General features: G+C 35.1%; 1 protein-coding gene and 1 long non-coding RNA gene across 3 annotated transcripts; one reads left to right on the forward strand and one right to left on the reverse strand.

Annotated features, from left to right (window-relative positions):
* Window positions 1-16: 16 nt before the first annotated feature.
* Window positions 17-18485, reverse strand: mylk3 (myosin light chain kinase 3). Of its 2 annotated transcripts, none has more exons than XM_015368370.2 (13): window positions 18309-18485; window positions 11002-11092; window positions 10023-10467; window positions 8886-9370; window positions 8689-8794; window positions 7379-7472; window positions 6027-6136; window positions 5026-5167; window positions 4829-4899; window positions 3963-4091; window positions 2857-3009; window positions 1162-1294; window positions 17-539 (listed from the first exon to the last, which is right to left on the reverse strand). In XM_015368370.2, the coding sequence occupies exons 1-13, from the start codon at window positions 18384-18386 to the stop codon at window positions 432-434; spliced, it is 2145 nt and encodes a 714-aa protein (XP_015223856.2). In that variant the 5' UTR covers window positions 18387-18485; the 3' UTR covers window positions 17-431. The 2 variants fall into 2 exon arrangements, with proteins under 2 accessions (XP_015223856.2, XP_015223855.2); XM_015368369.2 differs by lacking the exon at window positions 18309-18485 and adding an exon at window positions 13328-14163.
* LOC107080019 (uncharacterized) lies at window positions 14517-15264 on the forward strand. The gene is made up of 3 exons (XR_001480920.2): window positions 14517-14577; window positions 14665-14742; window positions 15120-15264. It is a non-coding gene; the product is annotated as an uncharacterized lncRNA (long non-coding RNA).
* Window positions 18486-20173: the final 1688 nt, after the last annotated feature.

The following is a 20173-nucleotide window of genomic DNA, read 5'->3' on the forward strand; positions in this document are numbered from 1 at the left end:
ACAAAGAGAGTATCTATAAATTGTTGAAAACCATGTATTGCATCCAGCTGTAGCTACAAAAGTTACTAGGCCTGTGACAGTAGTCTCCCTGTTGATGACACGCTAATCATCAGAATAAAATGTACCTATTTCATGTTTGTTCATTAAAATACAAGTGCACCTGTTATAAAACCATTTCCAATAAACTGAGGATTCTTTGTAGTTATACGTTAGTTTCTTTTGATGCTCAGAATATATCAGTGTCAGAAACAAATTAGGGTAGGAAGGTGAACGGGGTTATATGAACATAAGGCTATTCAGATCTGGTTGAAGTTTATCAATAGTACAAACTCTAGCAATAGTTTTGATGTTTTAAGTGTGTGCATGCTGCTGTGAAGAAACATTCAGTCCTATTTTCTCTAAAAACATCACATCAAAGTGAGTTTGCAGACTCATTCTAGTTTTGTCCTTGTAGGATTCAGCGCCAATGCTGGGTTCACAGATCGGCCCTGGCGAAACTTCTTCAGTCTGTTTGCTGCAGCAACTACATAGAAATGTTTCTGCAAAGAGAGCAATTGAGAAACAGCAGTCAATTGGGTTCGTGAGCTGTTTCCTTGCAAATGCAACAATATTTATCATGCGTTGTCAAAAACCACTTAGTCCAATAAAGCACTAGAGTGAGCCAGAACATAGCCCAGCAGATAACTGGTGCAAGGCAAGATAACCCTGGGTGGGATGCCAGTCCATTTCAGGATATGCAGACATACTACTTAACAATGGCAGCATGTCTTCAGACTATAAGAACATTGGAGTACCTGGAGTAAACCTTCCACCTTGGAAAAGCATGCAAAATCCCAGCACCCAGGAGCTGTGAGGCTTCACCTCTAACTTACACGCTTCTTCGTAAATGTTATAAGCTTCTTTAAAAATACATCATACATCCTCTGAGCATTATATTTCAGACAGCTAGTTATTCAAGCACATCACTTCAGAGATAGGAAAACGTTTGCGTTTTAAACAAACATCTAGGTTGTTTAACAACGTCAAAATATATATTTACAAAGTCTTGTTAAATCTCTGCATTCTATCAATATCCCTGTGGAAAAATGTGCACTTTGTCCTCAAAACATTATAAACTGCTCTTCATTATGTTTTCAGTTCCAACCTACAACAGCTTGTTACCTTCCACTGTCGATGCGCTAGGTATCTCTGCAAGCGCAGCTGGGATTTCAGACGAACCCTTCGTATCTTGGCTTTGTCTGCCAAATTGTTCAGCCACTCATGTTTCATGCAGCCAGAAGCACTTAAACGGCTACTGTTAAAATAAGAAAAAGGCAACTGAAGATTGGAGAAAAGAGTACAACACAGCATCGTTTTGTCATGTAATTCTAATTGTAGTCAATATTTTAGAGGTAGGGGTATAAAAAGGTACATTCTGATTAGCATTCATTCACATCCATTGTTATTCACTGTTTATCTTGTCATTTTAAAAGGTTTATTCTAATTTCTAGAATACACAGTAAAAATAGTTTTGTTAATACCATTAAGCATTTCAATAGATTACGTCTGACAAATTTTATGTGACAAAAAAGCAATAGTCATATCTAAAATGCTTTTTTCATCAACTAATTATAGGGTTTTAAAATAATATAGAGTGCACAATCATCTGAGACTGACATCTGTTCTAAATACAGCCTGTTATTCAAAATAGTACAGTGTACAGTACATTCTAAACAGCAAATGCAGTTTCAATATATGCTCATCTTTTCATTTTTTAATGATCACACTGATTGTTAAAGAGTATAGTCTGAATGTACCCTCTGCGTTATTCACACAATGGATCAAACAGGATCAAACAATGTGTTTTTAATTTCAAAACTCATAATCACTACCTATTTATTTCACATTTATAGGTGTTAAGGTCAGACTATTTGATCACTTAAATTATACTTTATCCGAAAACTTGCTCTGTATGTTTTAGTGAGCTATGTAGACGACTCAAGGCCAAATGCAGATCCGACAACTGATAGTGTGACTCACTCTTCTATACAAAGGTCTACTTTTTTCCCCCACTGTAAGCAACATTCCTGTGCAGCCTCCATCTCAGTTTTGTACGTCACAGAACCCAAAGTCATGAATGAAAATTATAATTAATGGTGAATTATAGCATGTCCAGAGAAAGCCCCTTTCATTTGTGTCAATAATGCTATCACCTGCTTAGACAGTTTAGCTTTGCTTCCTGCCAGCTGGGCTTGTGAAATACCACATTGTATGAGGCAAAAAACCCCCAGTGTGCCCTTCTGTTTAGGCCATCACATATAATTAAAATATAAATAACCCCCAACTGTAGAGTTTCGCATCCTTATAAATAGTTTACTAATGTTAGAGCATTTCAGTTGTGTAATGTAATGAAAGGTCAGTTAATATTTACATGCTTAAACTAAAGAAAACGTTCGTATAAAACATTTAAAAATATCACCCAAGCAATTGTCCCTAAGACCAGATAAACTGAATCATATGTGTTTTAACCTGATTATATTCTGAATGCTTTTCTGTGATTCCAATTAACTGACATGTAGCATCTAAAATGAGTGAGAAAAAAGCAATCAGAAGTGTAAAAACAGTAATCCAGTGTGTGTCAGAATTAATTTTATTCTGTATTTTAAAACAGAGATTTAATTGCAGCTAAGTCCATCTGTCCATGTGTTTATGATTGGCACAATGTATGTAAAATGTATAGATTCAATAATGTACCATTTTTTTTGGGGGGGGGGGGTGTATTTAAAGCATAACGATTCCAGTACAGAGAATTGAGGTGGAGAAGCCTACTGTATATTATTACAGAAGGAAAGACAATAAGCATGATAAGCATGATACCTTCTCTCTAAGACGAGCAGCCTTGAAATGAAGTCTTTTGCCTCAGAAGAGACATTTTCAAAGGCCTCAGCGTCAAAGTCCCAGTTGCCATGAAGGATGTTGTTCATCGTCTCTGTGTCATTATCTCCCAGGAAAGGAGACAACCCACTGAGCCTGAATCATAACATTTGTTTATCAGAAAACGTAATAGAGCACTCAAACAATGTATATTTTAACAACTAAAAGACTTTAATATCATCCAGTTGTCTTGTATAAGGAAGAAAAAAATATTTGCTTAATCATTTTAACATTGAACATTTCACAGATCTGTTTAACATACATACATAGAAACAGGGATTATCTCCAGATCTAACAAGACAGTATAATATATATATTATTTTTAAAAGTTCCGAAATCCATATTTTTGTCAGTGCATCACACAATATTTGCTTATTTTTGTGCTCTCTTCATTTTTTCAAAGTCTTACTATTTTTGTGCTGTATTCTAAATGATTAAATTATAGTCCTTTTGTTACAATAAGGCATATTAAAAGCCTTTGTTTCTTGGTGAGCTCTTTCTACCTCAAGTAGCAGTTGTCAGAAATCTTAGGTTCGTTCATGTTAACAAGGACCACCTTTCAGTAATGGAAATACAATGACTATGTAACAGCAGGTAATTTAGGGCCATAGCTTGTCTGAAAAATCTAAAATATGAGAGACCCTCTTTAAACAGTCAGGGAATAACCTAGAATTAGCACAAGAAACATGTTTTATTAAACTAAAGCAAAAAAGTGACACTTAGAGTAAATAGCCAGAAAAGGCTGAAGCCTTTATTTGCTGAGCAGGAAATGGTAGAGACATAATGTCTTGTGTGTACAGAAAAAGAAAACAGGAATGCAAGATGTTTTCAAGGACTTCTTCCTTTCTTGTTTTTTTCATCACTTGTTTTAAGCCTAAGCATAAGAGTTAATTATTTTAATGGCTTAACGCTTGTCAATTCATATGCGAGACATGATGTTTTCCCCCAACCTTTTGTTTTAAACATTCCAGCAACTTGTACAATTGCATTAAAATGTTTCTCCAGGCAACGAAAGCTTTGGACATACAGTATACGACAGCAGCACTTACAGCATATATGTGATGACTCCGACACTCCACATATCGGTGGGGAATGACACGTAATCATAATTCACCACTTCTGGTGCTAAGAACTCAGGTGTGCCGAAGTTGACTTTCAGCTTCTCACGAGGTTTGTACCTGATACACAAATAGAAGATGTCATTTCCCACTGTGATGTACAAGAAGACAACTATTGTTACAACTTTTATATCTAGTAAGTGGTAAGTAGACCCTATCTGTGAAAAGCAGCTCACTCTCACAGCATTGGTATTCTATAATTAATTTACTTTAAATATACAAAACTCCTGTATTTGTAATAAATTTTATAAAAACAGCGAGACACATGTGTATAATTATTTGATATTCTAGATTTCTAAATTCATTTTACACTTATTAGGCAATGACAAGTGAAAAAAGTTATTTTTCCAGTCTTTGAAATGTGAAGTAAACTGCCACACATTTCAGATGTGGATCATGACATTAAGGAACATTTATTTCATTACTCTCCAAATTTTCAGGTGTAGTCTTTGGTACAGAAAATGATCTCAGAGAAAAAAAAACAGCTTCAAATGAACCTCCGGAGCCACCTACACAAACAGAGGCTGAATGCTCTTTGTTGCTATGAAACCTTCAACAGCTTGTGTTTGTATGGAGTTTTCTTCATGGGGACGAAGGAGTTAATCCAAATGGAAGGTTAAAATTAACACTGTAGTGTTACTACTGTTTAATCTTCACACACCTGAATGGATTCAGTTTGCTCAAAAACTGACTCTTGTTTTACTGAAAGGACTTCTTGGTCCTGTAGCCTCTTAACAAACTCATATCCCAGTGAGCAAACACACAAAACAGTTATTCATTAAGTGTCAGGCACTTACTTTCTCGCCAGCCCAAAGTCAATTATTTTTATCTGATTTCCTGTGTTGTTTACACATAAGATATTCTCTGGCTGAAAAAAAAAGAGAAAAAAGGAACTAATATCAAAGTCAGCAGTGAAGATGTCCAAGGTAACATTTAAAACCATACTGAAATGAAACACGAATTGGGAACATTTTAAACCCAAATGTGATAGTACCTTGAGGTCTAAATGGAGAATGTACTGCTGGTGGAGATACTGCACACCTTCACAGATCTGACGTGTAAACACAATGGCATCCAGTTCTGTCAGGTGATAATTGTCATCCACAATTCTGTCAAATAATTCTCCACCATCCACACTGCAAAAACATGACATTAAATAAATAGACTGGAAGCAAAAATTGTAACACTTTTTTCAGGGCAAGGGGAAATAAAAGGGAGAGCAGACATTCTAAATGTAAGGATAAAAAGAAAATGTCACAGGTTCAGTGGAGAAAATTGAATACATTAAGAACATAGACAGGTATTGAAATCTGAAGTGCACAAATACTACTGCGAGAACATTTACAAACTGGATGGAAGCCAGCGGAGGCATGGAGATAACACACATAAAGCACAAAGGTCAAGTGGATATTGATATATGATTTCTAAATGGGTGGTGTATTTAGAATATATATAAAAACACTAACAGATACTTGAACCTGGTGTTCATTTACTTATTGAAGGTACCATATTTAGAGCCATTACAGAATGAAGTATGAAGTAACAGAAATCTAAGTATCGTCTATATGGTACATCCTATTATTCTGCTTAGGGCAGACTTTGAAATGTAATGGTAAAAGCAATGCATTGATATTATGGAAACCTTAATTAAATCAACTCAGTGCAACATTTGACTTGACCTCAGACTGTTCTAAAGTTTGCATAAAAGGCTGAGGGAGTACAGCTTAAAGCATGACTTTTGTCTTTAAAAAATATGAATAATTTATGATAAATTATACATTAAAAGAAAATGCTCCAAATGTGGCATGCTCCCCAGGTTTTCAAATTGTTCATGAATACCCTTCAACAGCTATTCATTTTGACAGACTACACAAGTAACCAAATTCTGTGAGCATAATATCCTTTTAATTCTACAGTTCAGCATATTCAGGCAGGTTCAGCTCTTCCCTTAGCTAAACCTAAAGTGTAAAAGACGTCATACAGATTAGAACTTACTACTCCATAATTAATGTAAGGTTGTTCTTGGATTCAAAGGCATCATAGAGCTGGATCAAATTGACGTGGTTTAATTGGTTCATGACACCAATTTCATTCTTGACTTCTTCCTTAATTAGAAAAAGAATAAATCAAAAAAGCATAAATCAGTACAAATGTGTTTAAAGTCACTCACTAAAAAGCTGCTATATAATTGCTCACTCTAAATCTGAAATAAAAGACATCACATGCAACATGCCAAATCTTTTAATAAGGCATTTGATAACAGTAGTGTATTGTATCATGCTTTAGGGTACAGAAGTCCAATAAATATTATAAAATGTTTACCTTTTGATTATAATAATATCTATAATTTAAACAAAAAAAATAAAACAGAAATTCTGTTTTTCTGGCAGAGTTTACAATTTCACTGCAGTCAACATTTGCTCACACAGAATGGCCAGTACAGTATACCACAACAGTTTACTGAGCAATGCCAATCCGTCTCTGTTTCTGTGCTAACAGCAGGTGGCGCTAACAGCATCTATATCAAGAGTGCTGTGGATTAATATTAACTGTGCTTTACTGTTCGGATGTATTCTCCTGGATTCAACATGAATAGTGTTTTTTTCTTTTGCTCCACAAAGTGTTAGCTGGATTAACTATAAAGCCAAATGGTCATACAACTTTCCAGGGATACATTTAGTTAGGAAGCCTATGAGAGAGGATATTAACGGAAGAATGTGTCTGGCAAGAGGGGTGGAATTTGGCAGGATTGTAATGGTATATTTCAATTGTTTTTGTACTCCAGTTTAATCCCATCTCCAAAAGATATACAGGTTAGGTCTGATTGGCTGCTCTACATTGTGCCCAGATGGTTTACTTCCTGGGCTCTGTGAGCTAACTGATCACAACACTAAATGCTATCAGCTATTTTCTTAAAGTGTGTTCAACCATACATACTTTTCCCAGCTTTGCTTTTGGAAGAAGGCCCAATTATGTAGATGATACGTCATATGCTTGTGTAAGATTATGTTTTGTTCAAATGTCAGGATAAAAACAGTTACATTTCCACATAATAAAAACGTGTTCAAAAGATCATGAAGTACTGCCAGGAACTACAGTAGCTTTAATGAGAGAAGAAAAAAGTGCATAAACAAAGCCTGCTAAGTGATGTAATAAGACAGCTGTAATTCTTGTGATCTCTCATGCAATGATGAGAAAGAATTAGCAGTTGTATTTTCCATACAAAACTGCATTTTACCATAGAGATAAAAATAAGTTTAAGCGGCTAAGTTAGCAAGTTCCAAGAGAAACCTGACCATCAATTCATGATAGCAAAACTATCCAGATATCTGTGATATAGTCCTTACCCTGTCTTTTGCACCTTTAACTTTTATTATCTTTGCTGCTAATGTGAGTCCAGAGGAGAGTTCTGCACACTTGACAACCTGGCCAAAGCGTCCCCTGACACAGAAAAGAAAATTTGCAGGTACTGTGATTCAAGACAGAGGGAGGCACATTTTGAAATGCTTCCAAGGACTTCACAAATATCAAGCCCCAAAACAGCATCTCTAAAACACAAAGCCCTTCACCCTGAGAATGTGATCTCTGAAAAATAAAATGCTGATTTTAGGCATCTGCATTTCCTGAAAAGAGAATGGTAATGGTTATCATTACACTCACAAAACGTATCCATTTTAAAATTAAGTGCTGTATAAATTAAATGTAAGCAACTCACTAAAGAAAGATCTGCAAACAGTTGTGCTTATCACTTACAAAAATAACTCTGTACATGACAATCAAACAGCAAGCCAGTACATTTATTTGAAGACCTCAAACAGGATTAACTTTGTCTTTCTTGCCAGTTGTTCACCCCTTATATGATGTGTCCAAGTGAATATAGAATGTCACGGAGTTGTGTGTGCCTGCCAATGTTTGGTTGCTTATTTGATAATGCTGGAAAGGAACCCTGTAAGTGCCCTTTTAATGTTACTTAGATCAACAAAGTCAGCAGAGGTAATTGAGCAGGTGTAGGCAAAGTATTTTTAACGCTAAATGGACAGAAAAAAATAACCTACCCCTTACTATTATGGCTCTGTTTGGGAAACAAATGCTACACTTGCCTGAGGCACAACACTCATCAAATCCTGAGCCATTTTTCATTAAGCATACTTTGTCTTTCCTGTTGTGAACTACTTTCATGTTTTTCTTCCAGAAAATGAACATAATTTGTAATGCAATCCCTACACATTTTAAATGAAGAATGACTAAACAAAATGAAGTGATAATAATAATCTAACACTAAATGTTGTTAATATAATGATAAAAAGAAATGATTACTTTGCTAGAGGGCATTAGAGACAGAGAAATAAGGACGTAGACAACAAATGTATAATAATTTCCCAACATAGGGGGAACTTCCCCATGCTTACACACCATGTAGTGTTTAGTATCTTTACTTTGCATCCAAATATGTAATGCATTATTAAATAATATATTTACAAAACTCTAATACCTGCTATACATTTTTAATAAACAGGCACGTCTACAACGTTTCTCAATTTCCTCTTTAGTTCAGTCAATGCTGCTGTATCTGTGCTTTGTACACTTTCTTAAAAAAACTAGATTAGCCCAAGACAAAACAAATAGAACACTGTAAATTGTTTTAATTTCAACTCACCCTCCCAGCACTTCCTTATAACTGACAGTGTAATAAGAGCTAACTGGTAGTTGCTTTGTGCTCACAATGCGATGTTCAAAGGGTGCAGGCAAAGGAGGACTGTCATCTATGAAAATAATAAGGATAAAACTATTAGTCTTTGTAGTCATTCCTTTCCTAAGTGTGGGCACTAAAAACATTTAATATATGAGACTAACCAATGACAATTAGTTCCTCCTCCTGGGAATTCTCAAGGGCAACAGCTAATGGATTAGCCTCTGAGGGCTCCTTATTGACTTGGTTCCCATTGGCTTCAGCTGCCTCAGGCTCTGCTGTTCCAGCAGACAACAGCTGGAATGGTTCACTTTGGGGATGACTAGGCAGCTGTTCAGCTTTATTTTCTGTGGCAGTGTTGCTGTCCATTTGTGGTCCATTATCCTTGGAGACCGGCTGGGCATTTGGCTTAGGCTGCTGTTTGACTGGAGAAACAGTTATATGTGACATTAAGGCACTTTTAAGATCTTTCTTACAGTACCAGTCATCATTTTTTGGTAATGATACAGCAGGTTTTGAGGATTTGTGTTGCTCCATCTCCTTGTGTTCCAAAGCAGCTCTTGATGGAAGTGTTGGAGGCTTTTCTTCAGATGAAGATTTTTTGCTTTGTAGCCCAGTCGCAGGAATGTTCTTTGTTGTGTCAGGTATTCTAAATAAAAGATGTTATAATTAGTGTACTCACCCGCCAAACCATACCAATTTATTTGTGACAGTTAGAAACTCTTTAAGGTTAGGTACATTATTTTAAAGTACTAAAAGGCAAATATGTATTTTTCCCTTTAAAATGTAGTTTTTAAGCAAACATTTTTCAGAGAGTAGATACATTAAAGAGCCAGATAGAGTGAAGCTTTTGTATATATGGTAACGATTTCAATTAAAACGTTTCTTTGAAAACTTTACAAACTCAATAACTTTTCAAAGAAAAATAGACTTGTGTGTTCTTTTTAGCTGAAACATGAAAAAACAAAATGCTCATTTTAGCTATAACAAAAATAACATTTCTATTTACACTGTGCTGTGTCAGTTGATGCTAACCGATTTTCTTTTGTTATTCCAATGATGAAGTACCTAAAGTCTACATATATACAGGTGAATAGACTGTCAGAAAACATTGTTACTACAGTGTCTTGTTGATTCATCAAACAACACCTCAATATCATGCACTGGTCAGTAAGATTCATACTCCAAACTACTAATGAGGAATAAAGTTACTTAGTACAGGTAAATAGAAAAGGTGTGGTTTTCTATTTTGAAATGTAGAAAAATGTTTTAAAAAATGTAGAAAGAATCTACGTCTGTACCTCTCCAGAGTCTCTGCAGCTTCCTTGTGGAGATCTTGTCCGGTACATGCTGTGACATCACTCTCAGGTTTGCAGGCTACAATAGTGATGTTAATATTTTCAACCTCTTCTGGCTGATGAATAGTCCCCTGTTCCTCTGTATTTACTCCAACGTTATGCGTCTCTTCAGTAAAAGTCTGAGTCTGAGTATGTTCCCTGCTCCTGATAGACGCCTTCTCGGGTAAGTGGGAAACTTTGGTTTTAGAGTCGCTGCTGGGAAGCTTGTCCGCAGCAGGGAGAATCTGTGCATTCTCATCGTACTGTGGGTGCTGTTTTTCATTTGGGGCCTGGGGGAGGGCAATGACGCTGTGTGCTTTTGTCTCCGCGGGGCTGTGGACTTGAGCTTCAGTAGTAGAAACTGCATCTGCATTTTCCACCTTAGGGATTTTCTCCACTCTTTTGTCATCTAGATGAATCAAAAAAGAAAGGTTTTAGATCTGAAGGCAGTTGGAAGGTTGTTTCTTATGAAGCATAGTGAGTATGTCCTTAGACTCATAACTGAGAGGTTGTGGGTTCAAGTACCCAGTGCAGACACTGCTATTGTACCTTGAGTTGTGGCTGTCCACACAGATGTGTAAGTGGAGACCAGCAGTGCTAGGAGTAATCCCTGTGATATGCTGATGTCTAATCCACAGTGGAGTCACATGCCTCTCTAGTCTACCTCATACTAGAGAAACCACAACAGGCTCTAGTCCAATGTGCTGTTGAGGCTTTGTTTGATACTTTTCCTTCTTCGTACTATGGCATTTGGCAAATGAATAATATTTTAAGAAAGACAAATACAATATGATGATATACTGTAATATAGCTGTTAAATTGTTTTCATGGTATTTTAAATGCAAAACCTGTATATTTCTCTTTTTTTCTGTTCTATTGCCAATGATAATGCCATCAAACTGGAAGACATTCAAGAAGAACAAGAAATGAATCTGCAGCATACCTTGAAAAGATCTCCTGATCTCAGCTTGAACAGCTCTATTGCTACATGCAGCTCTAGGTTTTGCACTTCTTTCTTCTGATTTGTCCTTTTTCTGCTCAGAAAATAAAAGATTTAAGACGGATTTAACATCTAATAATTATTTCAGACATGGGAAGCAATTGATTATGATAGCCTTAGTATCCCCACATCATGTATCTGTAATAACATTTTTTTGTAATAAAAGATTATATAATGTCATTATTTTTAAGAACATTAAACAATATTTTTATAAACTTTTATGCGTACGTAATATTCATTAGTACTATTTTATTTAGAATAAATTATTATGTCATGATTGATTTTATGACTCATTTTGATGCAAGGAATTATCTCACTGGCTTTTATAAAATGTTCTATTCTACTGAGTACAACTCAGTACTGTGGCATGCATTTGCTTTTCTTCACTTCTTCCTAGTAATTGTGCTTTTCAGAGTGATTTGAATATAAAATTATTCATACTTAATATTGTAAGTAGACATCCTGTTATTTTATTAAATTGAAAAATAAAATTAAAAAATAATCTACATAACATATACTAATTCTCCAAAATCAAACATTTCCATCCACCCATCTTCATCATCAGAGACTTTTCTGACAAGCAACAGATGCAAGGCAGAGTGTACCCTGGACTTGACACCATCGCTGGGCAGACACACGGACAGACTCACACCAAGGGGCAGTTTTTCCAGAAAATAATTTACCTACCAATACGTCTTTGGACTGTGGGAGAAAGCCAGATCACCCAGGGAATGGATGATTTCAGTAACAGTAATTTAAACTACTGGATTTATACCGACATTTGTTTCCTGTATCACAAGAATGAAACTTATATTGTGATTGTGATTTGTGAGTTCATTGTTATTTAGTATTTACTACAAAATAGTCAGGCCTTCCATAGAAAAAAATATATCTGAATTGCTGATGGCCCTGTGACAAATCCAGAGAGCAGATAATCCAATAAGAAACCACTGTACAGGACTTCATTTTACAGCAAGCCATTATTACTGGGCATTACACTACATTCATTTGATGGTTATTACTATCACGTTTGTCAATTTTTGCAGATTGTCCTGTTGAAATATTTGTCAATGCATAGATATTCTGTTTTAACATGGAGGGTCACCAACTTTCATTAAAAAGTTGGCATGCTGACGCATGCTGACGCAGCTACCCACCTGAACTTTCATTAAATATTACTCACAATGGTCTCAACAGTAACTTCCAACTTATTCCTTTTTATAGTAGCAAAAAATATGTAATTATTTATTGTTACAAAGAACTTGGTTTAATGTTATATTTAAATACATCATTATCAACATCATATATTATCTTATTGAGATTATCCCCTTTATTAACAATCCCCTTTAATTTCCTAATTTCATTTTGTGCTATAGAAAAAGTTAATTAACAAGAGTAAATAACATTTCACTAAAGTACTAAAGCATGGTCTCTGATCTTTGAGTTACTTGATTGCCTTGAAAAGATAAAAGATCATATACTAATAGTAACTTTTTAATACTGTTTTCAAATGAGATTTTTTTAACACAAAGGCATGATCTCAAAATACGACTCATAAAATGGATTCAACTGTATGTTCATACCATATATCTACTCAGATATGTCTCAGTGTAAAGCTGTCATCTTATTCTAATTTGAATGTGCATGTATTAAAATGAAAAATCTAATTATATCAGAGAATGGTAGTCATACCACTTCATTAGATTAATTTCATTTATGAAAAAAAGACAATTCTGTCTATTTGGAGTCATTTGTTTTGAAATTTCATGACATATTATAACTTGCATTTAACGGAATTAAGCAATAACATTAGCAAAAGTATAATCACAGGTAGGTGGTCCTAAAAATAAAAATTGTGAATCACTAAGAATTTTCATTCAAGAGAATTACATCACTAACATACTATGGTTATGATAGTGATGTAATATTGTCTTATTTAAACTACATATTTTTCATACATCTGCGCAGGCTGTTATGAATTTTTATTTATTTCATGAAAAGGAAGTACAAACAATTTAATTATCTGGAACAGTGGACAATAATGGAATCACTGATTAAGAAACTTCTTAATTCCTAGCAAATTGCTGGCAATGTTTTTAGGGTACAGTACAGGAGAAACTAAAAGGGCCACCGTCAAACTGAAGTTAATTTAACAAAAGCCATAATGTTAAACATCCTCTCATTGGCTTATGAATTGAATTTTTTATTTAGACTGTGAATAATATAAAATGTTTAGCTACGAACGGTGTGCTTTTTACACCTCACTGACCTCTTCGTTACTCTCAAGAAGACTGCCTTTTCTCCAGGGAACAGTGCCTTTGAGAATATATTCCACTATTTTTGAGCTTCTGAAGGTCTCACCAACAAATTTTATGACTTTGTTGATTGCGGAGACAGAGTGTTCAATCCCATCAATTTTCTCCCTTTGCTTTTTGCCGTCCTGTTGAAGACATTTCAACAGTTTCACGGTTTCGGTGTTCAGACTTCTAATCTCGCTGAAAAGAGTGGAGTCGCACTTTTGAAAACTCTCGGCGGTAACAGTAGGCTCCTTCATCAGCTGCAGTTTTGCCATGTCCTTTTCCAGGTTTCCAATTCCCTGATAAACCATATCTAGTTTCTTCAGGACGTCTCCTTGGCTACTCACTATCTTCTCCACCTTTGCATCCAAGACATTAAGTTTATTGTCCATGACGTTCAAGTTACTTATAACTTGACTGCTATTGGGCTTTTTGACAGCAGACCCAGCTCCAGAGTCCCCTGTGTTATCCCGTGTACCCCCGTCATACATTTTAGCAATACAGGCAGCTAAAGACACTTGTTTACTCATTTTTTTCTAATAAAGCAAAGGAAACTGAAAAAAAAACCCAGAAGATTGGCACCTGTTTCACACTGTACCATGAACGGTTTCAGTTAATTTCTTTTTAGAGTTCCAGGTATAAAACTGTCTTCATGCCTCAATTCAGTTCAGTGTGGATTTGTTGTTTCTTAATGCCAGTGGCATGACACCACTTAAATAAACACCTCAGCTTTGATATGTTATCTGAAACTCTGTCCTTTTTTTTCTCCCAGGCTTTTTTAAACAACCTACCAGGCTCCACCAGAGCCAAGTTTTTTCTCCCCCTTTGACGTCACCAAATCATTTAAATCTGTTTCAGAAGAATCTGTTGATTGGTAGACATGTGAAGAATGACCTTTTCCAAAGCGCAGCCATCTGCCTGGGCAAAGAAAGATGTTTTATGCAACGCAAAGGTTGTTTCTTTTTTTTTCCTCCCTCAGCTGCAGTAGGGTTACTGCAGTGTCTTTTTCATTTGGCAGGATCATTTCGACACTGTGGTAACTGAATCAGTGGCCACTACAGTTGTTTTATGTAGCAGTCATGTAAATGGCATGTTCTAAAAGGGTATGAACGCAACTTTACAGTGGCTGACATCTTAGAATAAAAATAGACAAACAGGATAATGACATGAACATTTATAGGGGCACATTGCTAGACTGTGGAAAGCCCAAGCTGAAATCTTGGTAAGGACGTTTACTGAGGGGAGAATATTTTGTAGAAATTTTCAATGTAGCTTTTAATGACAGTCAATGCCTTGTCTTTTCCTCCAGTACCTGCTAAATGTCTGTAACGGAGTTAAGCAACTAGACACTATATTTTCTTCTCAAGGCCAAAGATGACAACTAAAGGTATCCTCAAAGTTATTTTTGTCGAAGCTATTTATCACTGAGATACAGCACTGGTGGTCATGTTTTTTGAATCGCTTTGCATCTGATGGTGTAAGCTGTGCCAAAGAGGCCAGTGTAAAGTGTTTTAACCCTCAGATTTACTCATAAAGTGTGTAGTGAGAAAATGACATACAGATACAGGAACACTAGGACAAGTTTTTAAACTAATAATTATATTTTTATTAGTAGTATAACTACTGTTACAAGTAATGCTTTTTTTTTAGAATTGTACTGTTTCATGAAGGCACGCTTGAATAAATACTTAAAAATATTTTTTATTGTTTCTTCTAGCCATATTTTTTTCAATGTTTCAAAATCATTTTTAAAATTCTCTTCAGACACTGAACATGACTGGGTCAACATCACGTGTGAAATGGAGCGTCAGGGATTGATTCCCTATCATTGTTATTCAAAGGAAAAAGTGAGACTGTTCGGAACATAAAATTGGGAAGTTGTTAAGTATTGTATTCACTGAAAAATAAAAGGAACATCACTACTTTTTGCATTTGCTGTCTCCACAGAGTGTACTTCTTACTAGGTTTGTTTTGGGGCATAGATCAAATGGACAGAACCTGGAGGAATATGTGTTCCAGAATTAATATCCCCCAGGTTAGCAAGTCAGCAATATTGTAAGAAAGTGTACATTAAATGCAGGAAAGACTGCATGTAAAACATAATAAGTATTAAACCAGACTATCACAGGTTGTCCATTTTTTAAAGTGGATATAAAAACAGTCATTGTGAATTATTCCTTTCCCAATATGAATGGGCAGCATTTAATCTTGGCAAATTGCAGTTACTGTGCTTGGAGTCCAATCTGTTTATATTTGGGCTGCTTAGAGAAGCAAAACATACCTCATGAATACATTTTATTACCTTTAAAATGTCCATGAATGACCCCTGGCATTAAAGTGAAATGTCAATCACAGACACCAAGCATTGGCTGCATTGCTTTAGAGCAGGGGCTTTTAACCCTGGTCCTGGAGGACTGCTGTGCTTTCTGCTTCTCATTCCAGCTGAGCTCTCAGTTACATAATTAATTCCATAATTGCATGCTTAACCAGACCTTTGTCCTTGCAAGACTCAAATATGAAAAGGCCAGGCTGTGCAAATTAAGGCGTCAATATAGGAAACGGAAAACCTCCTTTGTCATCCTAAAAATCATAAATTTATCTCTGATACTTGTGAAAGAAAAAAATCTATTCAATCATCTCAAAATATTACAGATCTACATTTACAAATAGGTTGTAGAGACTGTATAGAGCTGGGCAGTTGGGAAAATAATAACTGAAAACAGGATTCAAGATAATGTTAGTAAGGAGCTAAAGCTTTTTGGACTGTTCACAGGAACAAATTGATTGGAGCAAAGGCTAGGTCTGAGAAAAGCAATGTTCCTTGACTGTCTTCATGACTTGTCCTTGTACATATTTAACATGGCTCACTATTTGTCTAAAGGCCTTAGTGGAAATGTAATTCATTCCTTCATTGTGCATCCAAAGGGGACAAAGCCAAATTTGAAACATTTATAATAATCATCTAGCAGGTTGCAATTTGTATTCTGGAATCGTGACATAAAATACATTGAACTTTCTGTTCTCCTGTCTTGTGAATAATTACACAAACTATTTTTTAGAAGATGACAATGGCTTCCTACATTTAAGAAACACTTACAGTAAATGCCTACAAAATGCTGCCTGACGGAACTGATATTGTCCCACTCTATAATATGAATAACATATTAACTTAAGAAATTGTTTTAAATGCCATTTTTTAAAAGGTAAAGAATATCTGAAGTGAAATGCACAGTACACAAAAAACACAAACATTTTTAACAATATGCTCCCTTACCCAGACAGTCTCAGGCCATAAAGAGATGCCTTTTAGCCACAGAGGCTAACTGAATATTTACTTGATTTTCATTTGACAAAATGACTCAGAAAAGAAAATCAACATTTGTTTAGATTCCTGCACCACAATAACCTCACCTCTTATCATAAATATTTTTTTTTCCTTTAAGACTACATTCATGTAGAATAATTCATAGCATATTTAGCAGAAATGAAGGTTGCCAGAAGAAATGTTATTAATAAGTTTCAGCAAATGGCTACTTGTGAGCTATTATATTAATTAAACACTCACTGTGGTATTAACCTACAAATGATTTCTAACACCGTGAACAATTCAGACATAGTTTAATATACTTCAGTAAGACCTCTCTATTTGTAGTTATAATTGGAACTATGTTACCATGTTTAAATGATAGTCATCAATACCCCTAATGAGCCTTTCTTGTATTTAGAAAGACTACAAAAATACTATGGTAAAGGCACAGGGTAAATAGACACAATGAATTAATAACACATGGTTCATGTTATAAAAATGGCAAAATTGAGGGAGGTATAATAAATCATGGTAAAACCCATGACAAAGCAGTGTAAATATACAGCAGAGGAAACAACTAAAAATAATATAAACTTTTTAACATGGTAAACTTTAATAATACATATATTTCAGTCTGGATGGCAAATTGAGCTTCCTTAAACTGTACTTCAATTAAAAAAAATAGGATTATAGGTCAAATCATCTACAGAAAGACAAAACTAGATGGGAGGGGTGAAATAGAAATAAATGTTTGCACTAAATTAAAAACCACTGATACATTTTAATATGTATGCACTTGCAAAATTATTCTCAGTCTTCTGATCAATACAAATTCCGAACAAGATCCTAAACTAAGATGAACTTATTTGGCAATTTGGCAATTAACAATCTAGAATTTTGAGCTTCAATTATATTTTACATGGTAAAAACCGTTGTTTGTTTACATTAAGGACTGGAAAATAAACTGGAATTTAACATCACTAGCACTGGTAATGCTATTACAATAGACAAATGAACAGTCATGTATACATTTACGGATGCCAACTGCTTTAACAAGAATGAGGCAGTGTTAAGGCAATGTTTGTGTTTATCTGTACTTCATACTACACATTCCTCAGATTCTGACCACTGTATCTTGAACACAGATTTCTTGTTTGATCTTTCCTTCCTTTAAATTTAAGTATCAGTCAAGTTAAAATGTAATTGAGAGTGTAGTGTAGCACCGATAACTATAAAAAATGTAACAATAAAATGAATCTGATAACTCAGTCACATGGGATTTATGGTTCAATAATCAGAATAAACCCTTCTTACCAAAGATGTTATTTTACTACACCTGCATGGAGATGGCTCTTAACTAAAATCTTAAATCAATTTAAGTTCATACTTGTTTGTTTTGTTTTTCTGCTTTATTCTTCATTTCTGTAAATGGAAGATAAAAATGAAAAGTGCATACAGTACGAGACAAAAAAGTTATCTTTTACTGATCCATTCTAAATCACTCCAAGAATTGTCTTCAGTAATAGGTACACACAAATATAAACCAGTTTTACTTTCAGCAGAAATAAAACAGCAGTAAAGTGTTGGATATTATTACAATTAATCACATCACAAAATATGCAAATAGCAGTAAAACATTTTCTTACCGTAAATCTTTGTATATAGTCCGAAACACTAAATCCTGCAGTGCTAAGTAAGAGAGATCTGTAGAGAGAGGTCCCCATTACTTTTTTCAATGCATTATTTCAGGTCTGTCAGTCACTGTCTGCATTCTAAGTAGGAAACAAAATTAGGCCCAGGGTGCAATTAAACATTCTGAACTAACTGCATGATGCTAGACAGACACTTTATCTTATCAAACACTTCACGAAGTATTCATAACATCCCATTCTGATAACAATGGAGCTCCACCACAGCAACACACATATCTTAGCTACTTCCTGCAAAAGATAACAGCTGTTTCAGATTAAAACAAGTATTTAGGAAATATGAGAGTCCATCTATTAATAGGTCCAGATTTCGTATTGTTTGGATAATTTCTAGGCAGGGCTTTCCTTTATTACTGAGAACATAAGCGTTTTAATCACCTATCATGATCTAATATACAGTGGGATATGTATACTATTCAAAACAGCAAGTCTGTCCTGATGTGTTGTTTTCTATCTCAATGATGCAAAGAATTCTGTGACTGAACACCAACCATCATCTCATCTGAGGATTCAAGGGGAATATCAATGGTAATGTAGTCACCCAAGGGGTTTAATACAGGGATTAATCAATGTTACTTTTCATGGTTAATATTATGTGACTAGTGACTTTCAATGTTTTGCATTAAAATAACACAGTCACTGTGTTAAATAAAGAAATCCCTGACAAGACATTATTACATTTTGTTACTGTTTTGGTTTTCTGTTACAGTTTGAAATTTCTGAAATAATTTGAAATATACAAATGCATAATGTATCATGCTGTATATCCACAGGGGTGGCTTTAAATCTTTATTACCTGTTTTGGAATGTGTCATTTTCCATTATTCCCAGCCAAGGACACATGGAAACTGATATTCTGGACTTTTAACTACGTTTTAATATAACAAACAAAAACATGTCAATCACCCTAGTAAAGATCTGGAAAGTACTCACACCATTTTCAGCATATCAGTATTTTTAGAGCATTATCTACAGGGCTTGGTGTCCATTAGGATAAGTGGAAGCTTTCTGTGGAACCACTTTTGCAGTACATACTTATACATTGACATCATATAGTATATATATATATCTGTGCGTCTGAATTTTGAAAATCTCAGTTACAGCTGACACAGTTCAAACTGTTGAAAAATTCTGAAAAGAAAAGATGCAGGGTATCAGAGGTGCTGCTTTTGAAAATGATGAAAGGTTTTATAAAGACAAGAGAAGTTAATCTCCTTTTCAAGACTGTATTACTTATTTATAATGCCTGCACTTATACTTCAGATGTCCAGGACACAGTCTGCTTGGTTTCCTGTATTTATTCCCTTATGCAAACAGAAACTTTCAGCTCACCTTGTTCTTCTCACCACACAAAACATCCACTCTAGCTCTGCCTACAATAAAATCCATTCACTCCCTGGATACACCTTCAGAGCCGTATTGAATATTTCAAGCAATGCCTTGAAGCTTAGCAGTTGTAAATCTGCCATTTTAGATTTGTCTTTGCTTTTAATTTGCATTATTTAAGCCCCAGTTACAGAGATCAAAGATTTGTGAGAAGCTCCTTTTCTTCTTGTTTTTGAGGCAGACGTTAAGGCACAATTTATACTGATTTACCATACTACTCCAGAAGCCCTCTTAATGACACTTCGCACTTTTCATGTTTTTTAAACAAGCAGGGCTTTTCACATTATCTCAGCTACTGCAGGTCTTCAATACGCTTGAATGCAAATCTCCAGCAATGGGTTAAGCCATTTTTTATTAATTTACAGAATTGAAAGCTTCAAAAAGGGATCTTTTTTGGAGTTGATTTGTTGGTTCCA

Source organism: Lepisosteus oculatus, chromosome 20 (genome assembly GCF_040954835.1).
Source record: "Lepisosteus oculatus isolate fLepOcu1 chromosome 20, fLepOcu1.hap2, whole genome shotgun sequence".
In the NCBI taxonomy this organism is placed as follows: Eukaryota; Metazoa; Chordata; class Actinopteri; order Semionotiformes; family Lepisosteidae; genus Lepisosteus; species Lepisosteus oculatus.

Coding starts and splice junctions, on each gene's coding strand:
- mylk3 (XM_015368369.2), bottom strand. CDS start 13,885: ATGAGTAAACAAGTGTCTTTAGCTGCCTGTATTGCTAAAATGTATGAC. Junction 11,093..13,327: donor TTCTTGAGAGTAACGAAGAG/GTCAGTGAGGTG, acceptor TTTTCTGAGCAG/AAAAAGGACAAATCAGAAGA. Junction 7,473..8,688: donor TATAAGGAAGTGCTGGGAGG/GTGAGTTGAAAT, acceptor TTTCTGTGTCAG/GGGACGCTTTGGCCAGGTTG.